A 25809-nucleotide genomic window follows, 5' to 3' on the forward strand; every position below is an offset into this window, starting at 1 on the left:
ATGTGAATAAAAATAAATATAAGCTTTACCCTCTTTTCCAACCAAAAGTTCCCAGTAGAGTTTTTGACCTTCATCTGTTTTCTTTCCGTTTTTGTTTTTAATATCTTACACACACACGCACACACACACACACACACACACGCACGCACACACGAAAAACATTTATGACTCGCACTCTCACCTCTTACTTTAAGTATAATGTATCTGTTACTTTAGCAATTTTCTCCCACTTCCCCATTAGGTTGATCTCTTTTACCATTTATTTATTACCATCAACTATTTGCTCAGTATTAGTTTGATAAGTATTTTTTTAAATATAAGGTAAATTTTACTTTTAATGAATTATACTTTATGCTTAAGTCTCCTTGTTCCTAGTACAACCTGCTTAAGACATGTTCCACTCAATCTCACGAGGAGTTGATCACGTGACGGCAGCCATTTGCGCGCGCAGATTTCCTCCTCTGATCAGCTGACTTTGAGTGAGATGCTCTGTTGAAGGGGCCCCGTGTGTCTAAAACCCGCTGTCATCTGCGCTATGTGCAGGAAACTGCCTGTGTTTGGCTGAAATATACCGAGTGGACTGCGCGCTGAAGCCGTTAAACGCGTCGGTGAGTACCGCGGTGCTTCGGTTAGTGACGTCGTGACACCGTGAGGCTACACTGATAAACAAGCTGCTGGCAGCAGCAGCAGCAAGCTAACACTGCATGAAACAGGTTTATTCTGCTGTCACTGAATTTTTCTTCTTCTTTCCTTTCCCTGATACCGAGTCACAAATTAAAGAGCGGCGGTTTCTATTCATGTGGCGTTCTGTGTGTTTAATCAAGAGGAGGGTCGCTATTTAGCGGTCTGCATCAACAAGAAGTTGATCATATGACAGTCAGTCAGCAGACATGGAGACTTGTCTGTCTCTCCTGTGTAGCTGTGATGAAATCAGCCAGTTCTGTATGTCTGTGTGACTCTTTAAAACCAGTGGGAAATAATGAGGAAGTTCAAGATTCAGAACCTCAAAAGAGGAAGAAAGAGGAATTTTACATGACTCATTCAGTGTTAGTTTGACGTGTGTCTGTCTAATCCAAAGTGATCGGAAAGCAGTGAGATTTTTCTTAATCAAAAGATGTGAGAACACAGTTTTTAATTAATTAATTAGAGTTATTAATTTGATCTTTTGTATTTGATCTGTATTTCTTAAACTTTATACCGATAATGTTTGCTCACATCTTCTGAGCGGGCCTCCTTAACTTTGAGAGAAGAATACAGATCCAGCAGTGATACTGACTTAAAGTGCTCTGCCTGTAGTGAATCAAGAAGCTAACTGTACGTCCAGAAAAACAGAATCAACTTTTTGGGATTTTCTTACCTGGATGATTGAGCATGCATTTGAACAATTTTAGTTACAACATCAACAACATGGTTCGATTTTAGCAAAGACTGCACAACACTAGGTGGCTGTAGCTCAGAAGGTAGACCAGGTGTTCTAATAATCAGAAAGCTGGATGTTTGATCTCTGACTGCTCCAGTCTGCATGCTTTAGCAAGATACTAAACCCCGAGCTTCTCTGTGATGCATTCATCAGAGTGTGAATGTCAGATAGGAACCATTTAGGTTGGAAAAAGGGCTTGTGTGAATGAGGCATGTATAGAGCGCTCAACTAAAGTGGGGAAGCATTATATAAAAGACAATACATTTACTTTTCATTGAGCACATAGCTGCTAACTCCTTTGTAATCTCAAACCCTTTGGCTATCCTGTGTGCAAAGATGAATAATTGGGCTGTGTTGCGGACAAAAAGTTAAAATTGTCCGCTTCGTATTTTTAACTGAAGCTCCAGATTTCCAGCAATATGCTCGAACCATCTTGTTCTGGTTCACCTGGAGAGGGTTATATTCTCAAATCTTTCTTTTTTTTCTCAAGGCACATTAGTTCAGCTGTCTTCCACACACTCTAGTAAACTCCATCAGAAGCTGGATAACTTGTGTTTTTGCGATTTTTGTGGGAAATCACACAGCTGGTCTTCACTTCCTGGATGAGCTTGTTGCTTGTTGCTTTTGCAGCTTTGTTGGCTAAATGTCAGATGTCCGTCCCCGCTATGCATCAGTCAAGTTCTTGTATTTTTCAGTGTGTTTAGTCTCATAATTGCGATTTAGACTGTAATCCTTCAACAACAATTTGCTCTCAACAAAATAAACACACAGCTTTACCTCTGACTTCAGTCCATGTCTTATTAAAAACTCTACACTCATCTTTCAGTACTAGCAAACTCACATTTCTCATAAATGTTGGTTCCAAAGCAACATTTACATTTATGCTTGCATAAACATACCTATGTACATTAAAAAAGAAGTAGCAGTCAACTTCAAAATAAAGGCAGCAAATTTGTATTGCGTATCCCCGCAAAATCAGAAAAAATTGTAAGCTATTATCTCATTACAGCTTATGGTGAGGAATTTATCAAAGAGTGTTTTGAGACTGATTACTGACTGTATACTTATTTATATTTTAATTCTAATTTCCCACCAACCTCAAATGGGCCAATCAGGAAAAACCAATGGCTTGGATATGGCCTTCGGGCTGTACATTGCCCAGGTCTGGTCTAAAGGTAAAAGTAAAAGGTAAAAGCCATGCATTCATATGTTAATTAAGTAAAGATGCAAAATGAATAACCTGCCTCCAAAGCATTAGATAAGTATTATTATATTATCAGATTAGGATTTTACTGGAGCATTTCAGGTAGTGCTGCCCATTCACTAAATCGAAAACATAACATGAAAAAATTAAATCTTGTTATTTCACCTTCAGTAACTTCCTTACATCAGCGGCACGGGGGACAAAATTCCTGCCAGCAGCCATGACAGAATTCTGGTTGATCTCGGCTCCCGGGGAGAAGACCTGCCAGCAGACCTGGGACAAGCTGATGGTGGCCACTACGCGCACCAACAACCTCTCCACTAACAACAAGTTCAACATCCCTGACCTCAAGGTGAAAACCCCCCAAAACACAGCAGTCCTCTGTGGCTAAGGCCTCAGTGAGGAATGCATAGGTGGACACCAGCGTGGCCTTTATTTGCCTTTTTGCTTATGTTTTCTGGTCTACCTCTAACAGGTTGGGACTCTGGATGTCTTAGTGGGCCTGTCAGATGAGCTGGCTAAACTAGACACTTTTGTGGAAAGGTAAAGTTTACTGAAACATGACAGAGTTTTGTGTAATGTGTTTGTCAGGCAGCGGAAGAGTTGTGAGCTCAGTTTTATAAAGAGTGAAAGGAACATTTAGATAGAATCATGCTAATTGCTGTTTCGTTTTTCTGCTCTCTCTGCTCGTTTTCTATTCACTACTCATCCTGAAATCGGATGCAGTGTGGTAAAGAAGGTTGCTCAGTACATGGCCGATGTTCTGGAGGACAGCCGAGACAAAGTCCAGGAGAATCTGTTGGCCAATGGAGGTAACCTCTGCTTACATAATCAGGCAGTTTCTCAGAAAAACAAGTCTATTTGCTTTACAGCTATTAAAGTATATGGAAATGGAGATTGATGCTGATGTCTTTGATCTTGTTTCTACTTGATACAGTTGACCTGGTCACCTATGTCACCAGATTTCAGTGGGATATGGCGAAATATCCGATCAAACAGTCTCTGAAAAACATCTCGGAGATCATTTCCAAGGTAAAATCAACTCTCTTAGTAAATTAATTATTAGTGCCGTGTGTTGTATATCCCTATGATAAATTTGTTGTTTTGTCTAAGTTTTGGTTGCTGAAGTCCTGGTTGATGAGTTGAGATTTCATCTATTGTATTAAGACATAAATTGTCCCAGTGTACACTGACTATATCAGATTTTTCCAGCTGCACTGATCAGCGGTGATATATTCACCCATACCTGCTTGGTTTTCTAGCAAGTGACTCAGATAGACAACGACCTGAAGGCCAGAGCTTCGGCTTACAACAATCTAAAGGGAAACCTGCAGAATCTGGAGAGGAAGAATGCGTGAGTAAAAAAGCCGTCATTAGCACAGCCGTTTGTGGACGCAGTGGACGAGTAGCTGTTGTTGTTGTACTTGTTTCAAGTCTGCTTGGAGTCCATCTGTGCATGGTTGAAGAGTTGTGTGTGATTACAAGGAATTTAAAGGGCACATAGTCATCTGCACTGAGCCTCGTAATGAAATGTGTGTCCCTCAGACCACAGCTCACCCCTGCATAAATATGGGCCTATGTTGGCCCAGCGCGCTCATGCAAAGGAGATTATTCACCTCACAAGAGTCACTTTTGGTTAAGTGAAAGTGAACAACAAAAACAAAAACCATGCTTTTTTTTTCATTCATTGTGTTTCATTGATATTGTGGAATTGGGTGCTCTGCATTACGAGCTTTCACACATGGACACTATATATATATATATATATATATATATATATATATATATATATATATATATATATATATATATATATATATATATATATATATATATATATATATATATATATATATATATATATATATATATATATATTTTTTTTTTTTTTTTTAAAAAGCTGGATTTACAGTTGCACTGAAAATTTGTATGTATGTGCATTTTTGTCACATGTATAGGATTTTTTTTCTCATCACTGTAGAGTAAAACAATGTTTTAGGTTGTTGCCCGAGCATAATGTGAAAACATCTTCCTTTTCAGCATAGCTTTAATAATGTTAACAATACTGATTGTATGTAACTTTATTCAACATCTTCTCTGTTTTCATGTGCTCTGAGTATATGCATGTGTCTTTCTTCTAGGGGGAGCTTGATGACCAGAAGTCTGGCTGACATAGTGAAGAAAGAGGACTTTGTGCTGGACTCAGAGTACCTGATTACCATGCTGGTGGTCGTCCCAAAGTAAGTGCACCAGCATCATTGCATGTAGTGTGTGTGTCTTGTGAATACTTATTTCTTGAGCGCTTGTATTCATGGTGCAATCCCAGTTCCGAAAATGTTGGGACGCTGTGTAAAATGTGAATAAAAACAGAATGCAATGATTTGTAAATCTCATAATTCCCACATTTTATTCACAGTAGAACACAGAAAACATCAAATGCTTAAACTATGAAAATGTACCATTTTAATATAAAATAAGTCATTTTGAATTTGATGCCAACAAGTGTCAAAAACAAGGCCATGTCTAAAAAAAGACAAAAAAAAAACAAACTACTGTGTCGCATGACCTTGACAAGGAGGCATGTCAAAGGATATTGCGTCCATGTTTTGCAAGGCCAATATACCCATAACTCAGAGCAAAAAATGTTCAAGGTGAACTGAGGCAAAACAACAAATAAAACCTTTTAAGGAATACTGCTACCTAATCCCTACGTGAAGCAAAACCAAACAAAGAGTGTGCTAAACTCAACTCACTAACAAGCCAGAAACGAAGAGGGAGTTCAGCCCTTCTGCTTTAGTGATACACACACACACACACACACACACACACACACACACACACACAGTGAGTGAGTTAAGCTATATACAAAATATAAACACCAGCTAACAGTCACAGGGTCTAGCAGAACTAATGTGTCTCCACAAAAAACATGCACAAAACTATCAAAGGTTTGGAGGCCGAGGACAGGACTAGAACGCTGCTACTGTCATTTATGCTAGGAAAGTGCTGCTGGGAGTAGGATTTTTATGTTATTTTATTTTTTGAAATACCAGATGTTGATAGGGACCAATCAGCAGCTGGCGGAAACCAGCATAGAGAGGCTCAAAGATCCTCAGAGGTTGAGAGGTCACTCTCCTATATATATATATAGCAGTGCCGAGAAACAACACTAACCATGTTCACGTGTGGAGTCTTTGCATTTGTAGATGGCGCAATAAACTGTTTTCACAGATGATGATTTCTGGAAGGGTTCCTGAGCCCACGCAGTGATTTTAATGACAGAATCGCATGTTTTTAATGCAGTGCTGCCTGAGACACTGAAGATCACGTGCATCCAATACTGATTTTCAACCTTTTTCCTTGCACACAGAGATTTCTCTTCTTTCAGTCATTATTGATATTATGTATTGCAGGTGATATGTTTAAAGAAAGTCTTCACAATTGTATGTTGAGAAAACAGTTTCTTTTAACCACCACTTGCATTTAATTTTCCAGCCGTTTGTTGCCTTTTTTTGAGATGCTTTGATGCCATCAACCTAAAAATTAGCTTATATTTTAATTAAATTGTCCATTTTGTCATTGTAAACATTTGATGTTTTGCATGTCCTACTGTAAATTGTGGGGTTTATGAGATTTGCGTAATAATTGCATAAGGTTTTTATTTATATTTTACACAGGGCTCCAACGTTTTTGGAATCTGGGTTGTAGACAGTGTGAAGACGTTTTGTGATCATTAATTTATGAGCAAGTAATTTCATAACTGTACAGAATTTGGCTGTGGAAAAGGTTCAATTATTAATTTTGGTCTGAGAATGTTTTTTATCAAAATAAAATAAAAGTCAAAGATGTTATTTTCTCATTTCCACCCTCATCAGGACGAGCTACGCTGACTGGCAGAAGACATACGAAACACTGGCTGAAATGGTCGTACCACGCTCCACCAAGTAAGTCCTCTCTAGACGCTGCTAAATACAAAAGGTACAAGAAAGGTCTGCTTTTAGATATATTTGTGCATGTCATGAATTGCACATGGCTGTTCCATGTTATTATGATAACAGTTGAGGTAGACCAGAATTTTTACTTCCTGTGTCTTCTTCTGAGTTTAACTTTGTGCTTGACTCTGATTAAAACTGGAACAATTTCACGTGTGAACTGTAAAAAATTATTTGACCCGTATTAGAATAGAAGACGTTATGTGGTTGACCTGTAGAAGGCAATTGACCCTGTGTCAACATGGCCAGGTGATTTAGGACATTGTGTTTAGACTTTCTGGGCAGATGTGACCTCGACAACCTGTTGATCCAAATCTGGAGCTGTCTCAGCAGGAAGACAGTTTGCATAGTTTGATTAAACAGAGTTTATTCTTAGCTGAAAATATTCTCCAGTGTTGATTTCTATGGTCACCAGTGAGGGATGTTTCACTTTATAGTATAATTATAGTTATAGTAAATCCAACTTAACAGGTATCACCAGTTCTTTTTTTTTTTAACTCCTCTAAACTGGCATGGTGGTAAGACAAGCCAAAGTGTATCAGTTTTTCCCAACCTTCTCAGTGTCTGGTTTAACAAGAATTTCTATATTTTTCTCACTTCAGTCATTTTTATTTTCTGACAAACTGAACTGTTTTTATTAAAGTGTAGTCCAACTTAACTGAGTGCAAACATGTGTGGACTGTTGTACTATTACAGGTATTTTAAACAGTCCAATTTGCAAAGTTGCAAAAGTCGGCAGCTGAAGAAAGTAAATTACTGTTAAATAAAATAAACGTAAAAATGTTGTTTTATTGAAATGTATTATTTTTATACTAAAAAGTTTGATTTGCATTTGAAATGTATTTTTATTATATTACATAATGTTTATTTTATGATCAAATATAAATGCATTGCATCTCTGTGTGGTTGCATTGTTGCTCCACAAACCCAAATACTCTGCTGTATTGATATTTATTTTCCCACACCTCTTGTGCATTCTGTCCTCATCTCCAGGCTGCTGTTTGAAGACAGCGACAGCGGTCTGTTCAGTGTCACCCTCTTCAGGAAAGCTGTAGATGACTTCAAACACAAGGCTAGAGAAAACAAGTAAACTAATCCACTTCTGTTTACTCAAAAGAATATGAGCTTTTCAGAGTTAATGTCTAAAGCTTATGTTGCGTGTTGCACTTGATACACTCCAGCCAATCCAGCTTTGTGTTTTCTCTGAATGACAAATGTTTCCTTTAGTTATAAATGCTCCATAAATAGATAAGTGGCTCATGAGGATTGAAGTAGGCTGTGGTTGTGCACGACTGTGTGTGCGAAACATATTTTGAGGACGTGTGTGTGTGTGTGTAGTAGGTGCTTGATTATACTCATCTCTGTGAAAGCTGATAGCCATCTCTCTGCTGTGTGTCCTGGCTCAGGTTTACAGTGCGGGACTTCCAGTACAATGAGGAGGAGATGAAGGCAGACAAAGAAGAGATGACACGCTTGTCCACCGACAAGAAGAAACAGTTTGTATGCCTGCTGCTTACTTCAGTAACAATGTGTGTAGTTAGTGGAGCTCGCTCTGTACAGAAAGAATTGCTTTTGTAGTACATCTGTACATCCTTTTGCAACTGCTGTTTATAGTTATAGTTAACTAGTAATCAGAAAGTAAGCATGCTGTTTCATTTTCATATTGCTGTGGTATTTATCACCCTTACTTTTAAGAATGGTAAAAATTGATGATATGTTGTTGCATTCAATCTAGGGCCCTTTGGTACGATGGCTGAAGGTGAATTTCAGTGAGGCCTTCATCGCGTGGATTCACATAAAAGCTCTACGCGTGTTTGTGGAGTCGGTGCTCAGGTGAGTTGTCTTGCAGGAGATTATGAATTTATTAATGTACAGGTGTGCATCCTTTACCATCAGGCTCTCGAATTCATGGTTACCTTGTATTTCATAGATATGGGCTGCCAGTCAACTTCCAGGCTATGCTGCTTCAGCCCAACAAGAAGAACATGAAGAAACTCAGAGAGGTGCTGTACGACCTGTACAAGCACCTGGACAGCAGTGCTGCAATCATTGACGTGAGTCTCAGCAGCACATTTGTTCATTACTTACCTGTTTTGTTTTTTTGTTTGTTTTTTTTGGCAGTGTTAAATGAAGTAATCTGAGGACTGTGTTATACAGTAAAGTAAGAATCCACCACAGATTATGACCTCGAGTCTAAATTACCTTTATACTAAAAACACAGACTGTATAAAGGATGAATGCAGCCACCATGAGGTCACCAGTTTGTTTGTAGACTCCTAAAAATGCAATTTTGACCTCACTCAGACAGGCCTAGAGGCCAGTTCATGACCCCCTGGCAACCATTTGTTCATCTTCAGAGTAAAAGTTGTGCACTGCAACCTTTGAAGGTGACTGGTTTCCATTTCCAGTTTCCGTCACAGTTGTTTTTGGAGTGGCTAAAGTAGATAGAGCAGGTCAGCTACTAATCTTAAGGTTGGTAGTTTGATCCCAGGCTACTCCAGTCTACAAGCCAAAATATTGTTGGGTAAGGTACTGAAACCCAATTCATTCATCCCAGTGTGAATATGCGTGTGAGTAGGTAAATGAGATGTGTTGCGTAAAGCACTTTTGAGTGATCGCGTAGAGTAGAAAAGAGCATCCATGCTTCCATGCTAGCTGCAGGTGACTGCAGCAACTACTTGCCAACTGGTTGGGGAATGCACATTTTTCCCAGCGGCCTTCGGTTGCGTGGTGGAGGAGAGATAACTGACTGATCACTGACCGGTCTCTAGGCCTGCATGATACATTCATTAGTACTAGTTAACTGGTTTCAAAGTAAATGCCGGCAACAACTGGCCAAGGGACAAAGGGTTGCTGATTGGTCTTTAGGACTATGTGACTGAGGCATTGGGTGGGTGAGTGAATCATGAATCATGAATGGGAAAATTGGGCAATGGAGACAAATGTTTTTTGTCCAAGTAACATGGGAATTATTATTGTTTTTTTTAAAATAGGATGGAGACTGACTCACTTACAAGGGCACCCTTAAGTGGTCACTAGAGGAACTGCAGGGTTTTTTTGTGTTTTTTTTTGTGTTTTGGTTTTTTTTTTTCATTTTTCAGTTCTAGAGATTCCTGCTGGGCCACAAGACACATGGACAGCATATTGTAATAATTAAACTTAGGCACAGATTTTTTTTTTTTTGTTTTTTTTCGCCTTCGAACAAAGCCGGACTAAACCCTGGAGTACGTGCTGCACGGGGTGTATCTCCTTGGGAATCATCCACCTCCCCCTTTTTTTAAAATTTTTTTTTACATCCTTCAATTAATATAAATAACAATCTGTTGGTTGTAGCTTTATTTAAATGAGGAAAAACTATTTTTTCCAAAGAGAATGATAATGTATTGTCACATTCTCTTGTATAATTACTGTTCTCTGCCTTCAGGCCTCCATGGACATCCCAGGGCTGAACTTGAGCCAGCAAGAGTACTACCCCTATGTTTACTACAAGATCGACTGCAACCTGCTGGATTTCAAGGTCTAGATACATTATCATCACGTGCAGGAGTGTTCTGATGTGACACTGTCACATCCACAAACCTTAAATTATTTTTACTTTTTTTGGGTTCTTCCTTCCTTTCCTGTGTTTTATGTTCCTGGTACATTCCTGGGCCTCCTCCCTTATAAGTTGTTAGGAATCAGAGTGCTGATTAGCGACTATACTTAGGATCTGTTTTAGAGGTAAACTGGTCTCTAATCACAACTTCTGTTCCAACATACTTAAATGAGAGCTAACTTTTTTGTTGTCTTTTTCTGTTTGTACCACACTACTTAAGTAAACAGCTTCCTCCATCTCAATAGTTGGTATTCCCTCATTGCTTCAAATGCTATGTAAAATACAGTGTTTTTACTGTCACTACTTCCATACCCTACTTGTTAAAATTAACATGAAAGGTATATGTGGGGTAAGTGGTAATAAAAATAAATAAATCAGTGTGCGTGTTAACTACAGTATTTATTTCAAGCCTCCAAAATCAGTAAATATGTTTGTTCAGTTTTTTAAAAGTGACGTGTTTATAGCTCCCTGTAAGGAATGCCTGTTTGTAAGTAGATGTTGACAGTTGTTTCTGCTTCTCAAGCTAAAACCTGTGAAACACTGAAACTGGTCATTTTACGGTACAAAGAAGCAATATGTTCGCTGATCTTATGCTCCTGTGATTTCTGTATATCAAGCAGTTTGAAAACAATGAATAATGTGTATATGTGCAAATACTGTATTGTCAGTATATCTATAAATTAAAACACATATTTAAATAAATGTGAAATTAAATACTCTATGAAACATCCTTGACTTTGGCTTTTTATGCTGTGTAAATCTGCTCAATAAAGTAATGGGGAAAAAAAGATAAAGGCTAAGTTGTTAAGGGGTGTTATGATTTATGAGGAAATAAAGATGTGGTTTTAGGTACTACAAGGATCATTTTAAGGTTACTGTTGATACAAGATACACTTTTTGTTAGTGTATCTTAAAGATAAAACATACACTAATCAGAGACAAAAACAACCATGTGCAAAATGACCAGACTCTTCAAAGAGATGCAAAACAAAGATAAATGAATGCAATTTGATTCCAGTGACAATGCTGAGGGATATTAGGAGGGTGTGAGGTTTTGTCGTACATGCTTATTCCAAAGTGCATCTTATTTTCTCTTTGTGCATGTATATGCACGTGTTTTTACACAAAGATGCACATCAAGCTCATAATGGTTCACATGTTTGTTTTTTCTCATCTTTTTTGTGTCTTTTACAAAATACCTACTCTACATATTCAGTGTTTCTTAATAAGAAGGAGCATATTATTAATTTTCTGTCACCAAACACAGCTATCCATCCACACACGCATATTTTGTGGGCATGTTTACTCTGATCATAAAGTATTTTAAGCCATTTAAAGCTTCATTATTATCAAATGCAGATCCCCTATAAAAAGTAATTTATTGGCGCCTTATTAAATATAAAAACTGGCATCCACGTTTTGTTGTTGATTGTAAAGATTTAACTCGATAAATTTCATTAAACACAGAAAGAGCAGTTTCGTTTGGCACACACGTTTCCATGTTGATGATGAGGATGCTGGCCGTAGTGATGATGCTGACAATAGCAGCTGTTGATTTCCCTCGTGGCCAATCAGGAGCCACTTTAAGCTCCGCCCTCTCCTGGTGACGCAGGTAGCTCGTGCTGGTCAGCTGGCACTGCTGTTTGAGGAGAGCAGCAGCTTCAGAGCCGCCGACTGATGATGGAAACACGGATGGAGCTTTAGTAGAGAGCCAGGGAGGAGATGCTGCGGATGCTGTGAGACAAAGCGAGCCGTGTTTAAGCCCGCGTCAGCCTCAGCTACACCTGCCGTGGATGATTATCTCGATGGGTTGTGGAGGGAGTCGGGCGGACGCGATCATCGAGCCGAGGTACCATGAAAGCTGGACAAGAGAAACAGAATCGACATGGCTTACTAACACGGATGTAGAGACCCCTCTTCCAGTAGCAAACAGTAAGAGCCTCCGTCATCTCTAAAATAATGAAGAGAAAGATCTTCCATTAAGATGCAAATCCAAATGCATTCTCTTTAGGTGCCATATATGCTGACAGGGTGCAGCCACAAGCTAAACAAACCACTCACACCACAACTTGACCGAGCTGACACAGCCATCGCAGCCATCTCTACTATCTTGTTTTCATGTTTGAAAGACTGCCACATTTCAAACACTAACCACTGCCCTGTAGGTAAACCTCTGGAAGCCAACATAAGGGAGAAGAGGATGGTGAACACGGGCACCCAGTGTGGGAAGCAGGCCCTCACCACCAGCAGCTCCAACCACCAGAGGAGACCCAGACGCTCTTTTAGTGATGTAGGTGTCACTGGTAGAAGGTACTGGCATGTGTGAGTCCTAAAACATCTTTGCACACATGGTCATGAGCAGGATTTGAGCACCACCAGTAATGCCACATACCAAACCTGCAAAATCACCGTCATTGTCATTAAAGTGTAACTATATTCATCATTAGCTTTTAACATGTTTACATAGAGCGCAGCTAGAGAAGCTTAATCAGCTCGAGCCATCCACATGCCATTTATGCAAGTTCCTCACAGCATTGTTTGCAATTTTACATAACAATAATGTTCACAGCTGATTTACAAGACAGCTATAAGCAAATAATTAAACAGTATTATATGCCATTTCATTGTTTCTTCACAGTCAGATTCAACATTTATTAATAACAGTTATTTAAAAAATGTAAGATATTCCTAATATTTCTGATTTAACTTATTCTAGTAAGATTTTTTGCATTTGTTTATAGTACATACCAGAAACTCTTTGAGCTAATCGTGCTGTTTTTGCTGTGGGAAATTTTGTAAAGACACTTAAATATAGTTCACACATACTGTCTCGCTTACTGCTCATTCATTATGTTACAAAATGTCAGTTCATCTGACCTTCGTCAGGTATAAAATTAACATCAATCCATTATCATTTACACTCACTGGCCACTTTATTAAGCACACCTGTTCAGCTGCTCATTAATGCAACAAATCAGCCAATCACATGGCAGTAACTTAATGAATTCAGGCATGTAGACATAGTCAAGGCGGCCTGCTGAAGTTCAAACTGAGCACCAGAATGGAGAAGCAAGGTGATATAGGCGGCATTGATTGTGACGCCATTGTTGTCAACATGAAGGTATGGATCCATCTTGCCTTGTATCAAAAGTTTAGGCACCATGGTGTGGGGGATATTTTCTTGGCACACTGTGAACCCACAGTACCAACAGACCATTGGTTAAATGTCATAGCCCACCCAAGTATTGTTGCTGACCATGCCCATCTTTTTATGACCAGTTTACCCATCTTCTGATGGCTTCTTATAACATATCACGTCACAAAGCTCAGATGATCTCAAACTGGTTTCTTGAAGAAGACAATGAGTTCAATGTATTCAAATGACCTCCAGAGTCAGCAGATTTTGATCCAATAGAGCAGCTTTGGGATGTGGTGGAACTAGATATTCACATCATGGAGGTGAAGCAGACAAATCTGCAGCAGCTGCGTGATCCTGTCATGTCAGTATTGACCAAAATCCTCCGAGGAATGTTTTCAGCACTTTGTTGAATCTGTGCCTTGAAGAATTACGACCGTTCTGAACGGGGTACTAGCAAAGTGTACCTAATAAAGTGATTGGTGAGTTTATCTTTTTAAAAAGGAAAAGTAATAACAGAAACTCTTTTTTTTTGTGAGGTTTAAATTGAAAATATTTTTGTTGTTTTCAAAACTGAAATAAGCTTTAAAAAAAGATCTGAAAAATTATTTTATCTTACCAATTATATTTCAGTTTTTCTAAATGACAGTTAAAAAATATGTATTAATAATTTAACCTTCCACACATGGCAGAACCTCAGTGACTCACCTCTCAATTGGCCATCTTTGCCCACTCGCTGTTTGTCTAGTGCGGTGACATTTAAATGAAGTGGCATTCCAAATCTTTTCACAGCAATCTACTCGTGACTCCAAAAGGAGGTCATCAAAGGAGGCCAGCGCTTTGTCTAAGGATGGGCAGCCGGTAAGCGCCAACAGCAGTGACGATCCAGAACCTGAAAACGCCTCTGACGAAAGATGAACCTCCACGAGGAGGAAGACGGATGTAGATGCGAGTGCCTCTCCAGAGAACAAGATGGAGATTTGAAGACGTGCGTGGCTGATTTGATTTATTTATTTTTATTTTCTATTTTTTTTGCAAGATCCTGGCTGTTGTTTGCAGTGATTTACAACACAAGCACCTGCAAACGTCTCCATCCAAAGACCTGTGGATGCTGCATCTTCGTTGTGCCATTGCAAATGCATGTGCGAAGAAGAGAGTGGGTAACGAGCAATGTTCACACTTTACACCATGCTTCTCTCCCATGCTTATGGTGCCAGTCAGGGAATGTGTCACTGTGTTCAGCCAGTGTGAAGAAAAAAAACAACAAAAAAGAAGAAAAGAAAAAAAGAGCAGATTGTCCCATATGCACATGATAATTACAAGCAGTGTGTTCTGTGTGAGGCCTTCCTAAGAATTTGCTTCAGTTCTTTGTGCAAGTATACTCCTTTTGTTGTGAATGATTATCAGTAGTATGGGAACTAATACCGATGCTGTTTAACCTCAGTCAATGCTGTAAGTAATTTTCATTTAAAAGAACCAGAAGTGCTGTTTAGAAGCTGAGACTTGGAGGCGTGAAGCTCGAAGGCTAAAGACTGCCTTTTCCAGCCTTTCGCAAGACATACAAACACATCCGCATGTGCCTACAATTAATCCTGATTCAAAGTGCTGTTGTGTTCTCTTTCAGAGTTTGATTTTGAAAGTTTGCTTTATACTGTTGTGTTCAATACTTCTACTTTACTCTCTGTTACGTTGTAAAATGCACACTTTATATTTAGTATTGTAACATGTAAATTTTTTTGGCTTAATACCGGTCTGCATGTATAGATCGGTGCTATGTTAATTTAATCAAAGTCTCTGCCCAAACTTGATCAATAGCAAGCCATTAAAAAAAAAATCAATTAAAAAAAAAAAGCCTATCCAACATATGTAAATACAAGCATACTCAGGAGGATTTTCAGGATGGGGCATCTGGCAAATTAGATCATATGACCAGCAGATGGCGTAGTTGATCAGCTGAGGTCTTAATATCTAAACACAAAGAGGTTTGAAAGTTAAGAAATTAAGAAAAGCTCTGACTTATCGGAGGCTGTCGGCTTCACATGATTGTATGAAGGACAATCTGTTGGTCATATAAATAAATTTAAGAATCTGAATTAAAATGGTGTGCATGTGATAATGGTCGCTTGTCAAGAGTTTTTAATAACTTTACTTAGATGATGTGATGAAATGTGTACAGACCGCGCCATACTTGTGATGGCAAAACAAACCTCAACGTGTATGTTTCAAAATTACTTTTTTCTTCTTTGCATTAAAATATTTGCTGGCTTTGTAATGTATGAAATCCAGGGGGGAAACAAGTGATCTGAGCATTTATTTCTCATTACACGAATGAAAAGAAATCAACCTTTTCTGTTTCCTATTGTGATTAGACTGGAAAAGCATGCGTTTTGCACTGAGCTATAAACTGTTTCAATTATAAGATAAAGTTTCAAAAGCGTTACTGACTACATTTCCCAATGTAAAATTGGCTTAATTGTAATTATGTGTAATGGTCTCTTTACCTTTAAGAGAGTAATTTATTAGTTTTGCCCAAGCATTATGTAGCCAACTCTGACAATCTCTGATGAGTGAGCAAATCATTTTATAAAACAGTTTTCTGTCATGAGTTTCTTTGTACTTTGCTTCCAAGCAAACAGACTTCATTTTAATTTTATTTTTAAAGTGGTCGTGATCAATAGTTCTCTAGGTGATCTGAAGGTCTTTCAAATGTTTTCTTTTGACATTGGGTGCTTATTCAATTATTTTTAATCCAGTCCTTGTACCTGACCATTTTCAGAGGAATGTGTTGTTGTTTTTTTGCTGTTGTTTCTTTCTTTTTTTTTTTTTTTTGGTGGCCTTTTTGTGCCTGTGTCAGCTGGTCCATCATTGGTAATGGTAAAGAAATAAGTTCTTCATAAGGAAGGGAAACAGGAACTGAAGGCTGAGGCATGCCAAATTACATAAAAACTGAACTCAAAATCAGTGACAAAAGGTCTTGTGGAGTGATGAATCCAAATGTGAAATGTTGGTTAAGATTGTCAGTATATATGGAGGAGGTGGGACAGGGGTAAAACACTGAGAATACAGTGAAATTTCCACCAGATTTTGATCTACTTTGCAGTACCATCTAGAAAGAATCTAATTGACAGTGGCTTCATTTTTCTGCATGACAATGATCCCAAACACATGGATGGAAAAACACACAATAGCACACCATCAGTCAAGTTCAAGCTGTGTTGAAGACTAAAGGCAGCCATACTGAATATTGACTTTGAAGCTGGTTAGAATTGCACAAACTCTGTTTTTGACTGAAATCCTGTACTTCCAAGTATGTTTGCAAATGTTTCAAGAAATATCTGCGCCCAATTCCCATTTCCTTGAAAAATAGTTATAGGAGTAAGTACAGTCCACCACATGATTTGTTGACCTTTGTGACACACCTTTTTAAAACAAAAGCCCAAATCAGGTGTGTCGACTCATACTGTATGCTAAGTATTTTTTTTAAATAAAATATATTTGATATTTTTTTTTAAAAATATAATTTAAATGATAATTTATTAATTTATATTTTTGATTAAAAAAAAATGACGGTTGATTACACACCGGAAGTTCTGTGAGTTATAAAAGACAGGGGTTTTTGCATGTTGTTGATGTTAATTGGTAGTTAAACGTTCAGGCTTTAGGACCGCGCGGATCACGTTCTCGGTTGGCTGTGGCTTGCTGTGAACCGTTGGTGCTCCACGGCCACGGTGACGGTACAGATAACACCTGGCTGACGGAGGAGGCTACATCTTATCATGTAGCTGGGCAGCTCTGGGACGTTACCTGACAAATCTGTTCGTTTTCCCCTTTACGTTATGTGGGCAAAAATGATTTGAGGATGGCCAAGCGACCGGGGACTGAGGACGGGATGGTGACTTCGCCCACCGTTCTCCTGAATTTCGCCGCCGATTTGAGCATCGGAGACGTGAACATGGACTGCAGCGACGGAGCCGAGCAGCTCTCTTTAGAAGAAATCCTAGCTTTGTACAGCCAGCCGATAAACGAGGAGCAGGCATGGGCAGTGTGTTACCAGTGTTGTCGGACTTTAGCGCAGAAACACCGGAGGAGAAGCTCCAAGTCTGCCGTTGTCTCATCAGCCGAGCACCCGAGAAGGATTGAGGGACCCGGGAATGTGAGGCTCGGGAGAGACGGGACTGTCAAACTGCACTTTGAAGACAGCGCAGGTAACTAAACCAACCAACCAACCAAGACCGGGCAGGTGTCCGCTTTAGCTTTGTGTGCTATGAGTAACTGCACAGGTTAAACGAGGGAGACTGGCTTTGAACAGGCAGCCGTCAACAACAACAACAAAAAGCATTTTCCTCCACATCCCTGACAGGCCAAACGAATGGAGCATCCCTACGAAGAGGCCATGTTGTTGTAGCTGCCTGCTTTTAGCCATGTGGCGATTTTGTTTACAGGCGCCTGTTAATAATACATCATAGATCACCGCATAGCTGCTGGGGGGGAAGACCACGAAAGCTTGTGTGATGAATTATTTACGTTGCGGGTTTGTTCTCATAACAGCGCAGCGACTGATATTTACATCACAAACATGATTCATATTAAAGCTCGGTTTAGACTGCTTTGTGAGCAGGGCTGCCTCACAGCCACGCTCCCCTGGAGTACAGCGGTCAGTTAGTCAGCAAACACAAATCACGTGACCTGTTCAAATTGCAGAACACCTTTTTGGGTGCCAGACTGCGGTGAAACAAAACACTCCCTACAAGCACGAGGCCGAGACAGATGAGTCATAGCTGCTCTTTGTTGTGACATTTTGGGGTGAATTGGGGGCAAATCTGGGGCCAGGAGGCAGAATCCATTCAACAGCAAGGTGCCAGGTGTAGGCTGAGAGGTTACACGCAATTTAAATCTAGCTGGACGGAAGTTTGTGTACGCATGTTGACTGTATACATCCTCTATATCCACTCTGTTTTTGTTTCCGTCATACGATTTAGAGGATCCTTGAACTCTTTAATACAGGCTCATTTTCTATACAGATATTTTCGGGTACTAAATAGACTTTTTTGGCTGTACAGATAGGAAAGCAAGTTATGTTTAATTCAATTCAGATTTATTTATATGGCACCAAATCACAGCAGTAATTGCCTCAAGATGCTTTACATTGTAGGGTGAAGACCTTAAAATAATACAGAGAAAACCCCACCAGTCAGATGACCCCCCCCACTATGAGCAAGTGCTTGGCGAAAGTGGGGGGGATACCCCAAATGTTTAACAGGAAGAAACCTTTGCGAAAACCAGGCGGGATGGCAGATATCTGCCACGGCCGGTTTGGGGTGAAGGGAGGAAGACACTGTGTAAGAGAGTCAGAGGTTAATAATAAGTAATGCAGAGAGGTGTATAAACATGGTAAAAAAGAAACACTCAGTGCATCATGGGAAGCCCCCAGCAATCTAGGCCTATTGCAGTGTAACTAAGGGAGGATCGTCAAAATTTTACTTTTAAATATCCTAGGAATAATAAGTAAACCAGCAGTCTGGGAGTGACACGATCTGTTTGGTTGACATGATACAATGAGGTAAGATGGATCTAAAGTGAGAGTAGATGTCTAAGATGAAAACGGTCGACTTCTATAAGACCCACACCAGAAAAACGTATTAGAAGCCAGCAGGTCTCTGTGTACTGAAACTACAGATGAAACTGTAGTGTATCTCTATACACAGGAGAAAGGCTTAGTCTTGTACAGCAGCTCAGGTGTGGAGAAAGGTGTGTGTGTAATGTCTTTAACTGCATTCCATTAATATTTCAGAGATGAGATTGGGTGTGTCTTTCTACGCAGCCACATTATGTGGGGAGCCTATCTGAACCTTTCTTATTTTTTCCGTCCCCCTGTTTTGAGTTGACCCCTCTGTCCAGCTCTGCCTTGTCTAGACTAACCAGTAATATTGTCTTCTTGTGACTCCGGCTCTCAGAATAAACAGATTCACTCAGTGCCGCTTAGCATCTTTGCACCACCAAAAATAGAACAAATGTGTTGATTAGATGCACTGACTTTCAGAGTGCACATCAGTTCGAGATTATGGGGAGAGTCCTCTGCTGCTCCTCCTCGCTGGTGGCTGGAGTATTTTTGGGACAGCTTGGCCCTGTCCTGATTCCTATTAGGCCTGGTGATGAGAGAGATGTGAGACCTATTAAGCATCCAGCAGCTGAGCGGCTAGTGTACCACACCGGCATAAAATCAGGGCTTATGCAACCTGCATATGGCCTGCATGAGTCAGTGACAAGGTGGCATGATTTGGCCAGCTCCCAGACCACCAACAATAAGCTCCTCAACCCCTCTAGTGATATTGGCCTATATTAAGATTTTGACTGCTGCTGTGGGTGGTTATCAAGACATCTCAGCAAGCGAAGAAGTGTTTATTTTCATGACGCACAGCAAACAGAATCAGACTAATAAGCAGCACCAAGTCTTGGCTTATTTTGCGGTGAATCGAGGCGTGATGAACATGCTGCAGTCAGATCAGTTCACATGGAGCATGGGAAAGAATACCTTTGCCTCCTCTCCTGAATGCTGCATCAGACGAGATGTTTACCCTGATTTCAGTGATCCATACCAGCAGGAGCTTCTTTTCCTTCTAAATTTATTTGACTTGCGGGTAGTGATGGGTAAAGACTTGGCAGATTAATTATCGTGTCTCTCTGTGAAAGCCGCGAATGCCTTTCAGCAGCACAGAGGCTATTTGAATGAACAGAATAGTCAGGCTGACACTACACTCCTCTAAATATGTCTGCTGAGATTTACTTGGCCTGCAAGGGTCCTGGCTGAGCCACCGCTCCTCTGCTGGGACAAACAGAGGATCCAGTGTTTCCCGAATGAGTATTCATGAGTAATTGTTGGCTGTTATTTAGTGGCCTGCAACAGAGTTGTTGCACACTATGAAACAAATGTTTTTCATGGATGTGTCCTTGAGCAGGAAGTCTAATTTCATTTGAATAGTTTATGAGTTGAAGCCTAAATGGCACCAGTGTTAGTACGCAGAACGATTGCATCTCTGGCCAAAGTTTCTCATTTATATGTGCTGACCTAATTTTACAGTCTGGACTGTTGCTCTTTCATTCTGTACTTTAAACTATTGCCTCATTCTTACCGGTGGTTATAGGTAGCTCAACTCGCTGCCTCGGGTAACTTAATGAGGGCTGAAGTTCATAATTTTAACTTGAACCAATAGTTAAAAATTCCTAGTCCTCCCAGCACCTGGAATTTTAAAAGTTGCTCGTTTTCTTTCTTTCATGTTGTTTATGGGTGAAAAAACTTTGTAATGATTTGAAGTAATTTGGAGCAGTAGTACCCTCAACAGAGTTGTTGCACAGGCTGAAAATAACCCCTGTATCAACATCCCTGTGTTGGTGTTGTTCCCAGATCATCATAATTAATGTCACATTATCGTGATGTCATAGTTTTGCGATGTAGAAACAGCATCCCGACACACACCGAGCCCTGACCCCATAACTGTAACCCAAACCACATCCTAATCCCGAACTCTCCCACATTGGCTGTTATTTTCCACATCGCAAAACTATGGGAATATGAAATATGAATATGAAATTCATATACTGACTTATTTTGGTAACACAACATGCTGAAATTGTATTGAAAAGGAAAAAATTAGATGTTGGGTCAGGATGTTTTGGGGATATATTTTAATACACTGGATATTTCAAGCATTATTTTTCCATCATGTAAGATGGATATTATGAACAGACGTGTTTGAACACAAACTGCAGTCTTTTTTTGATTTTTATTTATATTTATTTTTATGCTGTTGGCATTAAAAATCTGATTTATTATTATATTTTTCTTCTGGATACAAAGGAACTGCTTATTTCTATTGATTTTTAGGATGCTTTGTGGAGATCTTGAGGCAGTGCTGGGTGGAAAAATAATTGCCTGAAGAGATGTGTAAACCCTGATTTGCTTAGTTTTTTTTTTCTTTTCCCCCCCAAAACATGAAAGATAATGTGTAGTCATTTAAAAAAACAAAACAAAAACAATAATTGGTAACATTTCAGCTTTTATGCAGTTATTTATCGAAAGGCCATAAACTTGAGGTATTGATTTCTTTTATTCTTTCTTTCCATTTTAAGCAATGTATCCATGGAAACAATAGCGAGAGAATGAAAGCAACGTTTCGATGTTTGAATGAAAATACTACTACAAGCAGCCCCCAGTGGCTGGTTTTGACATCTCTGTCTGCCTCAGGCGATGTGCGAGCAGCGTGCCGCGACTTGAGAGGAAAACATAATAATTTATTAACTCGCTCTTTTTACAATCATCTTCAGTGCCGTTGAGTAATCTTGCTCGCTTCTTCTAACCTTCATTTTAGTTTGTAACACCATGTGAAGTTTTCCTCGCTTCGAGGGGCCTTTGGATGATTTGTACAGTGCGTTCCCATAAATGATTAAGAGGGTGTGTTTGACTTAGTGATTGTTACAGGCAGCTACTTGCACAATAAGTGACATCCTCATTGTATGAGTGAATAACTCTCCTTTCTGCTGTCATTACAGATAAATACCAGTCGGCCCCTACGTCATTAGAGGTGAGTTCACATTCAATTCAATTTAATTCAATTTATAGGTAAAGCAGAAGCACCGACTCATAACAGCAATCACTTCATGGCGCTTTATACTGAAAGGTAAAGACCCTACGGTAAAAGAGAGAAACCCCAACAATCACACGACCCCCAGTAAGCAAGGACTTGGCAACAGTGGGAAGGAAAAACTCCCTTTTAGCAGGACGAAACCTCCAGCTGAGCCAGGCTCAGGGAGGGTCAGTCATCTGCTTTGACCAGTTGGTGGGGTGAGGAGGGGAAGATGGGACAAAAGACACACTGTGGTAGAGAAAGCCAGTAATCAGTTTTGAACAGTTTTTTTTCCTTTCAGTGATTCCAGCAGAACATTTGGATGTTACTTAAATGTTTGAATTAAATGTTTACAGTCTTTTCATTTCACAAGAAGACTATTAATTTGCTTCAACGCAGACAAAACAGTTTCACAATCTGTTGCCACTAGTCTGACCATCACTGCTCCCATTACTTAGAAGGAACGCTACAAATGGGCTGGTGTGGCAGCTGTGGTGCAGCGTTTCTCACTCTGGCCCTGCACAAAAACATTCCCTCATGTCTTGTGAGTGCAAGCAGATATTAAGCGTTAGTCCATTTTCACTTTACAGACTAGGAGAAATATGCGGTGGGGAGCACATCCCAGCCAGACCTGTGATGCGCTTAAACCTGAGCAAGTGGGTAAGAGCGCAATACAAATAGCGCTCTTTACTTTGTTCTGCAGTTATTGTTTGTGCTGCACTTAAAAAGAGCAGCTCTGTTGTTGTTCACCGAATGTTGTTGTTCATCAGTTTATTTTTAGCTCTCATCGCTAAAACCACGTTAAAAGGACATGTGCCCAGTGTGTGTTTGTCCAGCACTATGTGCTGTATAATGTTGGGAGGAGAAGTCTTCATTATGTGTACAGAGAGGATACTTTGTAATTAGTCCATCAGGTCTGAGCAGTTCATGTTTGTTTTTGTTCACGTGATCTCAGGCATGCACAGTATGCAGCTGTCCCTGCATGGCTAAGTTTGAAATAGGATTCCTCTTTGTCAGCTGATGGTCAACACTGATTATCACAGGGCTTACCACCGACCTGTGGCAGCTTGGTTAGAAGTGAAAATGCTTAACCTGGGTTGGTTTTCTTTGCAAGTTCATGCATTTGCCATTGCATGATTGGTTTCTACAAATAAGCTGGGAAGAGGGTGTGTTTTTTTGTTTTTTGTTTTTTTTTGGTGGTGATAATATCTTGCATAATGGTTATTGTTACCAAGTTTTTCAAAGCGTGAAAGTTCCACTGAGGGAAGTGTGGTTTAAGGCTTTAAAACTGTATTTATCAGCTTATGCACAAATGTAACCAAAAGAGCACTCGGAGAGAATCTTCTGCAAATCCCAAAGGCTCTTGTCTGATTTTTTTATTTTATTTATTTATTTATTTTTTTAAAGAGTGATGGCGATCTCTTCAGGGGGAAAAAGGAGGGGAAAAAAAGATTTCTGCTCAGGTATCATGCAAATTGGTTTTGCTCTTTAAAAAAATTCCCGTCTGCATCTTGCAAGTGGAAATTAATTCTTCTATCCAATCCATCAAGGAAATTGACGCCCAAGTTTCGTTTGTTGTGTCTGTGGATATGCTCCACTTCCCCACCAGGTTTCATGAAACTCCAGTTGTTTGCTTTTGTGTAATCCTGCTGACAGACTGAAAACATGTCTCCACCCTGGGTTTTGCGCTTTGGAGGAATTACCTGTCACCTGGGCAGAGCTCAGTTTTCCCACGTGATGGTGACAGCGTTGATGTGTTTTATTAGAGCTGGAATTTATTTTTTAAAATCACTGCTTTTATGTGGACCAATCATCTGACTTTTCCTTTAGAAGCACTCTGAAGTTTAAATATTTTCAAATCTAAATTTAGAAATTGTATTTTTGTCATTTCTTTTTAATTGGCGATTTGCATGAGAACCTAGCTCTTGCAGAAATAGCCAATGCCAGATGCTAAAAGGGTGAAAACACAAAAGTAAAATGGAGTTAAAGTGAATTGAATTTCACTTTAACTGGGAATGATAATAGTGTTGTCAGAAAACTTTATAAAGACATTTAATTTCAGTGGGTAGCATCTGTCTATCAGTATAGCCAATACGTCAGTATAGCCAATACGTCAGTATAGCCAATACGTCAGTATAGCCAATACGTCAGTATAGCCAATACGTCAGTATAGCCAATACGTCAGTATAGCCAATACGTCAGTATAGCCAATACGTCAGTATAGCCAATACGTCAGTATAGCCAATACGTCAGTATAGCCAATACGTCAGTATAGCCAATACGTCAGTATAGCCAATACGTCAGTATAGCCAATACGTCAGTATAGCCAATACGTCAGTATAGCCAATACGTCAGTATAGCCAATACGTCAGTATAGCCAATACGTCAGTATAGCCAATACGTCAGTATAGCCAATACGTCAGTATAGCCAATACGTCAGTATAGCCAATACGTCAGTATAGCCAATACGTCAGTATAGCCAATACGTCAGTATAGCCAATACGTCAGTATAGCCAATACGTCAGTATAGCCAATACGTCAGTATAGCCAATACGTCAGTATAGCCAATACGTCAGTATAGCCAATACGTCAGTATAGCCAATACGTCAGTATAGCCAATACGTCAGTATAGCCAATACGTCAGTATAGCCAATACGTCAGTATAGCCAATACGTCAGTATAGCCAATACGTCAGTATAGCCAATACGTCAGTATAGCCAATACGTCAGTATAGCCAATACGTCAGTATAGCCAATACGTCAGTATAGCCAATACGTCAGTATAGCCAATACGTGTAAATGCTTTAAACTAAACCTGCTGAGCATAAGCATGTTAGCACTGTCTGTCTGGACGGGCTGGCATGCTCAACTAGTGATCCGATCACTGCTGTAACTGCCTGCCTCTAAGAGCTGGTAACAGTGCGTTTCAGCTTAATTTAATAATGTAAAGTCTTCTGACATTAATTAGAACTGTAAATTCATCCCATTGTTTTCCCCTGACCAATCTGCCTTCGGATAATTTGGGAAAATTGATTTATATCCCTTGCACACAAAAGGTGCAAAGGTGTTTATGGCCTAATTCCTGTGCTCCTAATTCTCGACTTTACATGTTTTTGTTGTGTCTCAGTCGCTTGTGGAAGTGAGTCAGCCACTACCCCTCTCTCTTACCTCTGCTTCTAGTTTTTGGAGCCAATCACTAGCTTGTTAACACCTGCTTTACAACCAGTAAAAATGGGTGTAATAGGTAATCATCAGTAATGCTAGAGAAACAAATAATCTTTTCTTGACATTAAAAACGATGGCATATTAGGAAAAAATGTTTGAGTTGTACTGTGCACCTTCTGTTGTAGCCTACAGGACAAGCTTAACCTAGTTTGTCCTCATCTGAAGATTAAGGTGAGATTACTGGTAGTATCCTATTACAAGGTCCCCAGGTTGCCAGATCTGCACTTTGGGGCCAAAATGATTAGTTTTCCAGTATAATGTTTGAAGTAAACCCTTGGAATTAATATAGATTGTAGTGGGCTGAGGTTTAGCTTTAGGGATTCTCAGTAAATTGGAGTTAATGCAACCTGTCTTTAGGTCTGTTTTTCTACTGCTTAAAACATTATACCCTTAAAGATCAGTTTAAAGTCCATGTGGGGACCATCATGTTGTGTTTTGTAGATTAAGCTTCTCAGATTGGGTAGAAATTGCATATATTTGCATTTCAGCATCGTGCAGTAGTGACTTCCACTCTGTAGCGGGTTAAGCAGGTGCTGCTATGAGGGTTCTGTAAGCGCAGGGGCTGGATGTTTCTCCCATCACCCTTATGTGAGTCACTAGAGGTTATAAGCCTTGTC

General features: G+C 39.6%; 3 protein-coding genes across 8 annotated transcripts in view; all 3 read left to right on the top strand.

Annotated features, from left to right (window-relative positions):
- The first annotated feature begins 456 nt into the window (after positions 1 to 456).
- Positions 457 to 10939, top strand: atp6v1c1b (ATPase H+ transporting V1 subunit C1b). Its single transcript, XM_006787807.3, has 13 exons — positions 457 to 608; positions 2796 to 2976; positions 3100 to 3167; positions 3351 to 3436; positions 3562 to 3656; positions 3887 to 3978; positions 4766 to 4864; positions 6500 to 6568; positions 7610 to 7702; positions 8023 to 8116; positions 8352 to 8449; positions 8547 to 8670; positions 10041 to 10939. The coding sequence occupies exons 2-13, from the start codon at positions 2845 to 2847 to the stop codon at positions 10137 to 10139; spliced, it is 1149 nt and encodes a 382-aa protein (XP_006787870.1). The 5' UTR covers positions 457 to 608; positions 2796 to 2844; the 3' UTR covers positions 10140 to 10939.
- Positions 10940 to 11846: 907 nt separating this feature from the next.
- On the top strand, positions 11847 to 15627 carry si:ch211-215i13.3 (uncharacterized). The gene is made up of 3 exons (XM_006787806.2): positions 11847 to 12143; positions 12377 to 12501; positions 14140 to 15627. The coding sequence occupies exons 1-3, from the start codon at positions 12005 to 12007 to the stop codon at positions 14263 to 14265; spliced, it is 390 nt and encodes a 129-aa protein (XP_006787869.1). The 5' UTR covers positions 11847 to 12004; the 3' UTR covers positions 14266 to 15627.
- Positions 15628 to 17060: 1433 nt separating this feature from the next.
- spire1a (spire-type actin nucleation factor 1a) overlaps positions 17061 to 25809 on the top strand; it is a 32781-nt gene continuing 24032 nt past the window's right edge. For all 6 annotated transcript variants that reach the window (XM_006787802.2, XM_006787803.2, XM_006787805.2 and 3 more), the window contains exons 1-2: positions 17061 to 17552; positions 21895 to 21926. In XM_006787802.2, coding sequence (XP_006787865.2) covers positions 17207 to 17552; positions 21895 to 21926 — 378 coding nt within the window. In that variant the 5' untranslated portion in view covers positions 17061 to 17206. The remainder of the gene's footprint in view (positions 17553 to 21894; positions 21927 to 25809) is intronic.

This window comes from Neolamprologus brichardi, chromosome 22, assembly GCF_056152115.1.
Source record: "Neolamprologus brichardi isolate AB-2024 chromosome 22, ASM5615211v1, whole genome shotgun sequence".
NCBI classification, from domain to species: Eukaryota; Metazoa; Chordata; class Actinopteri; order Cichliformes; family Cichlidae; genus Neolamprologus; species Neolamprologus brichardi.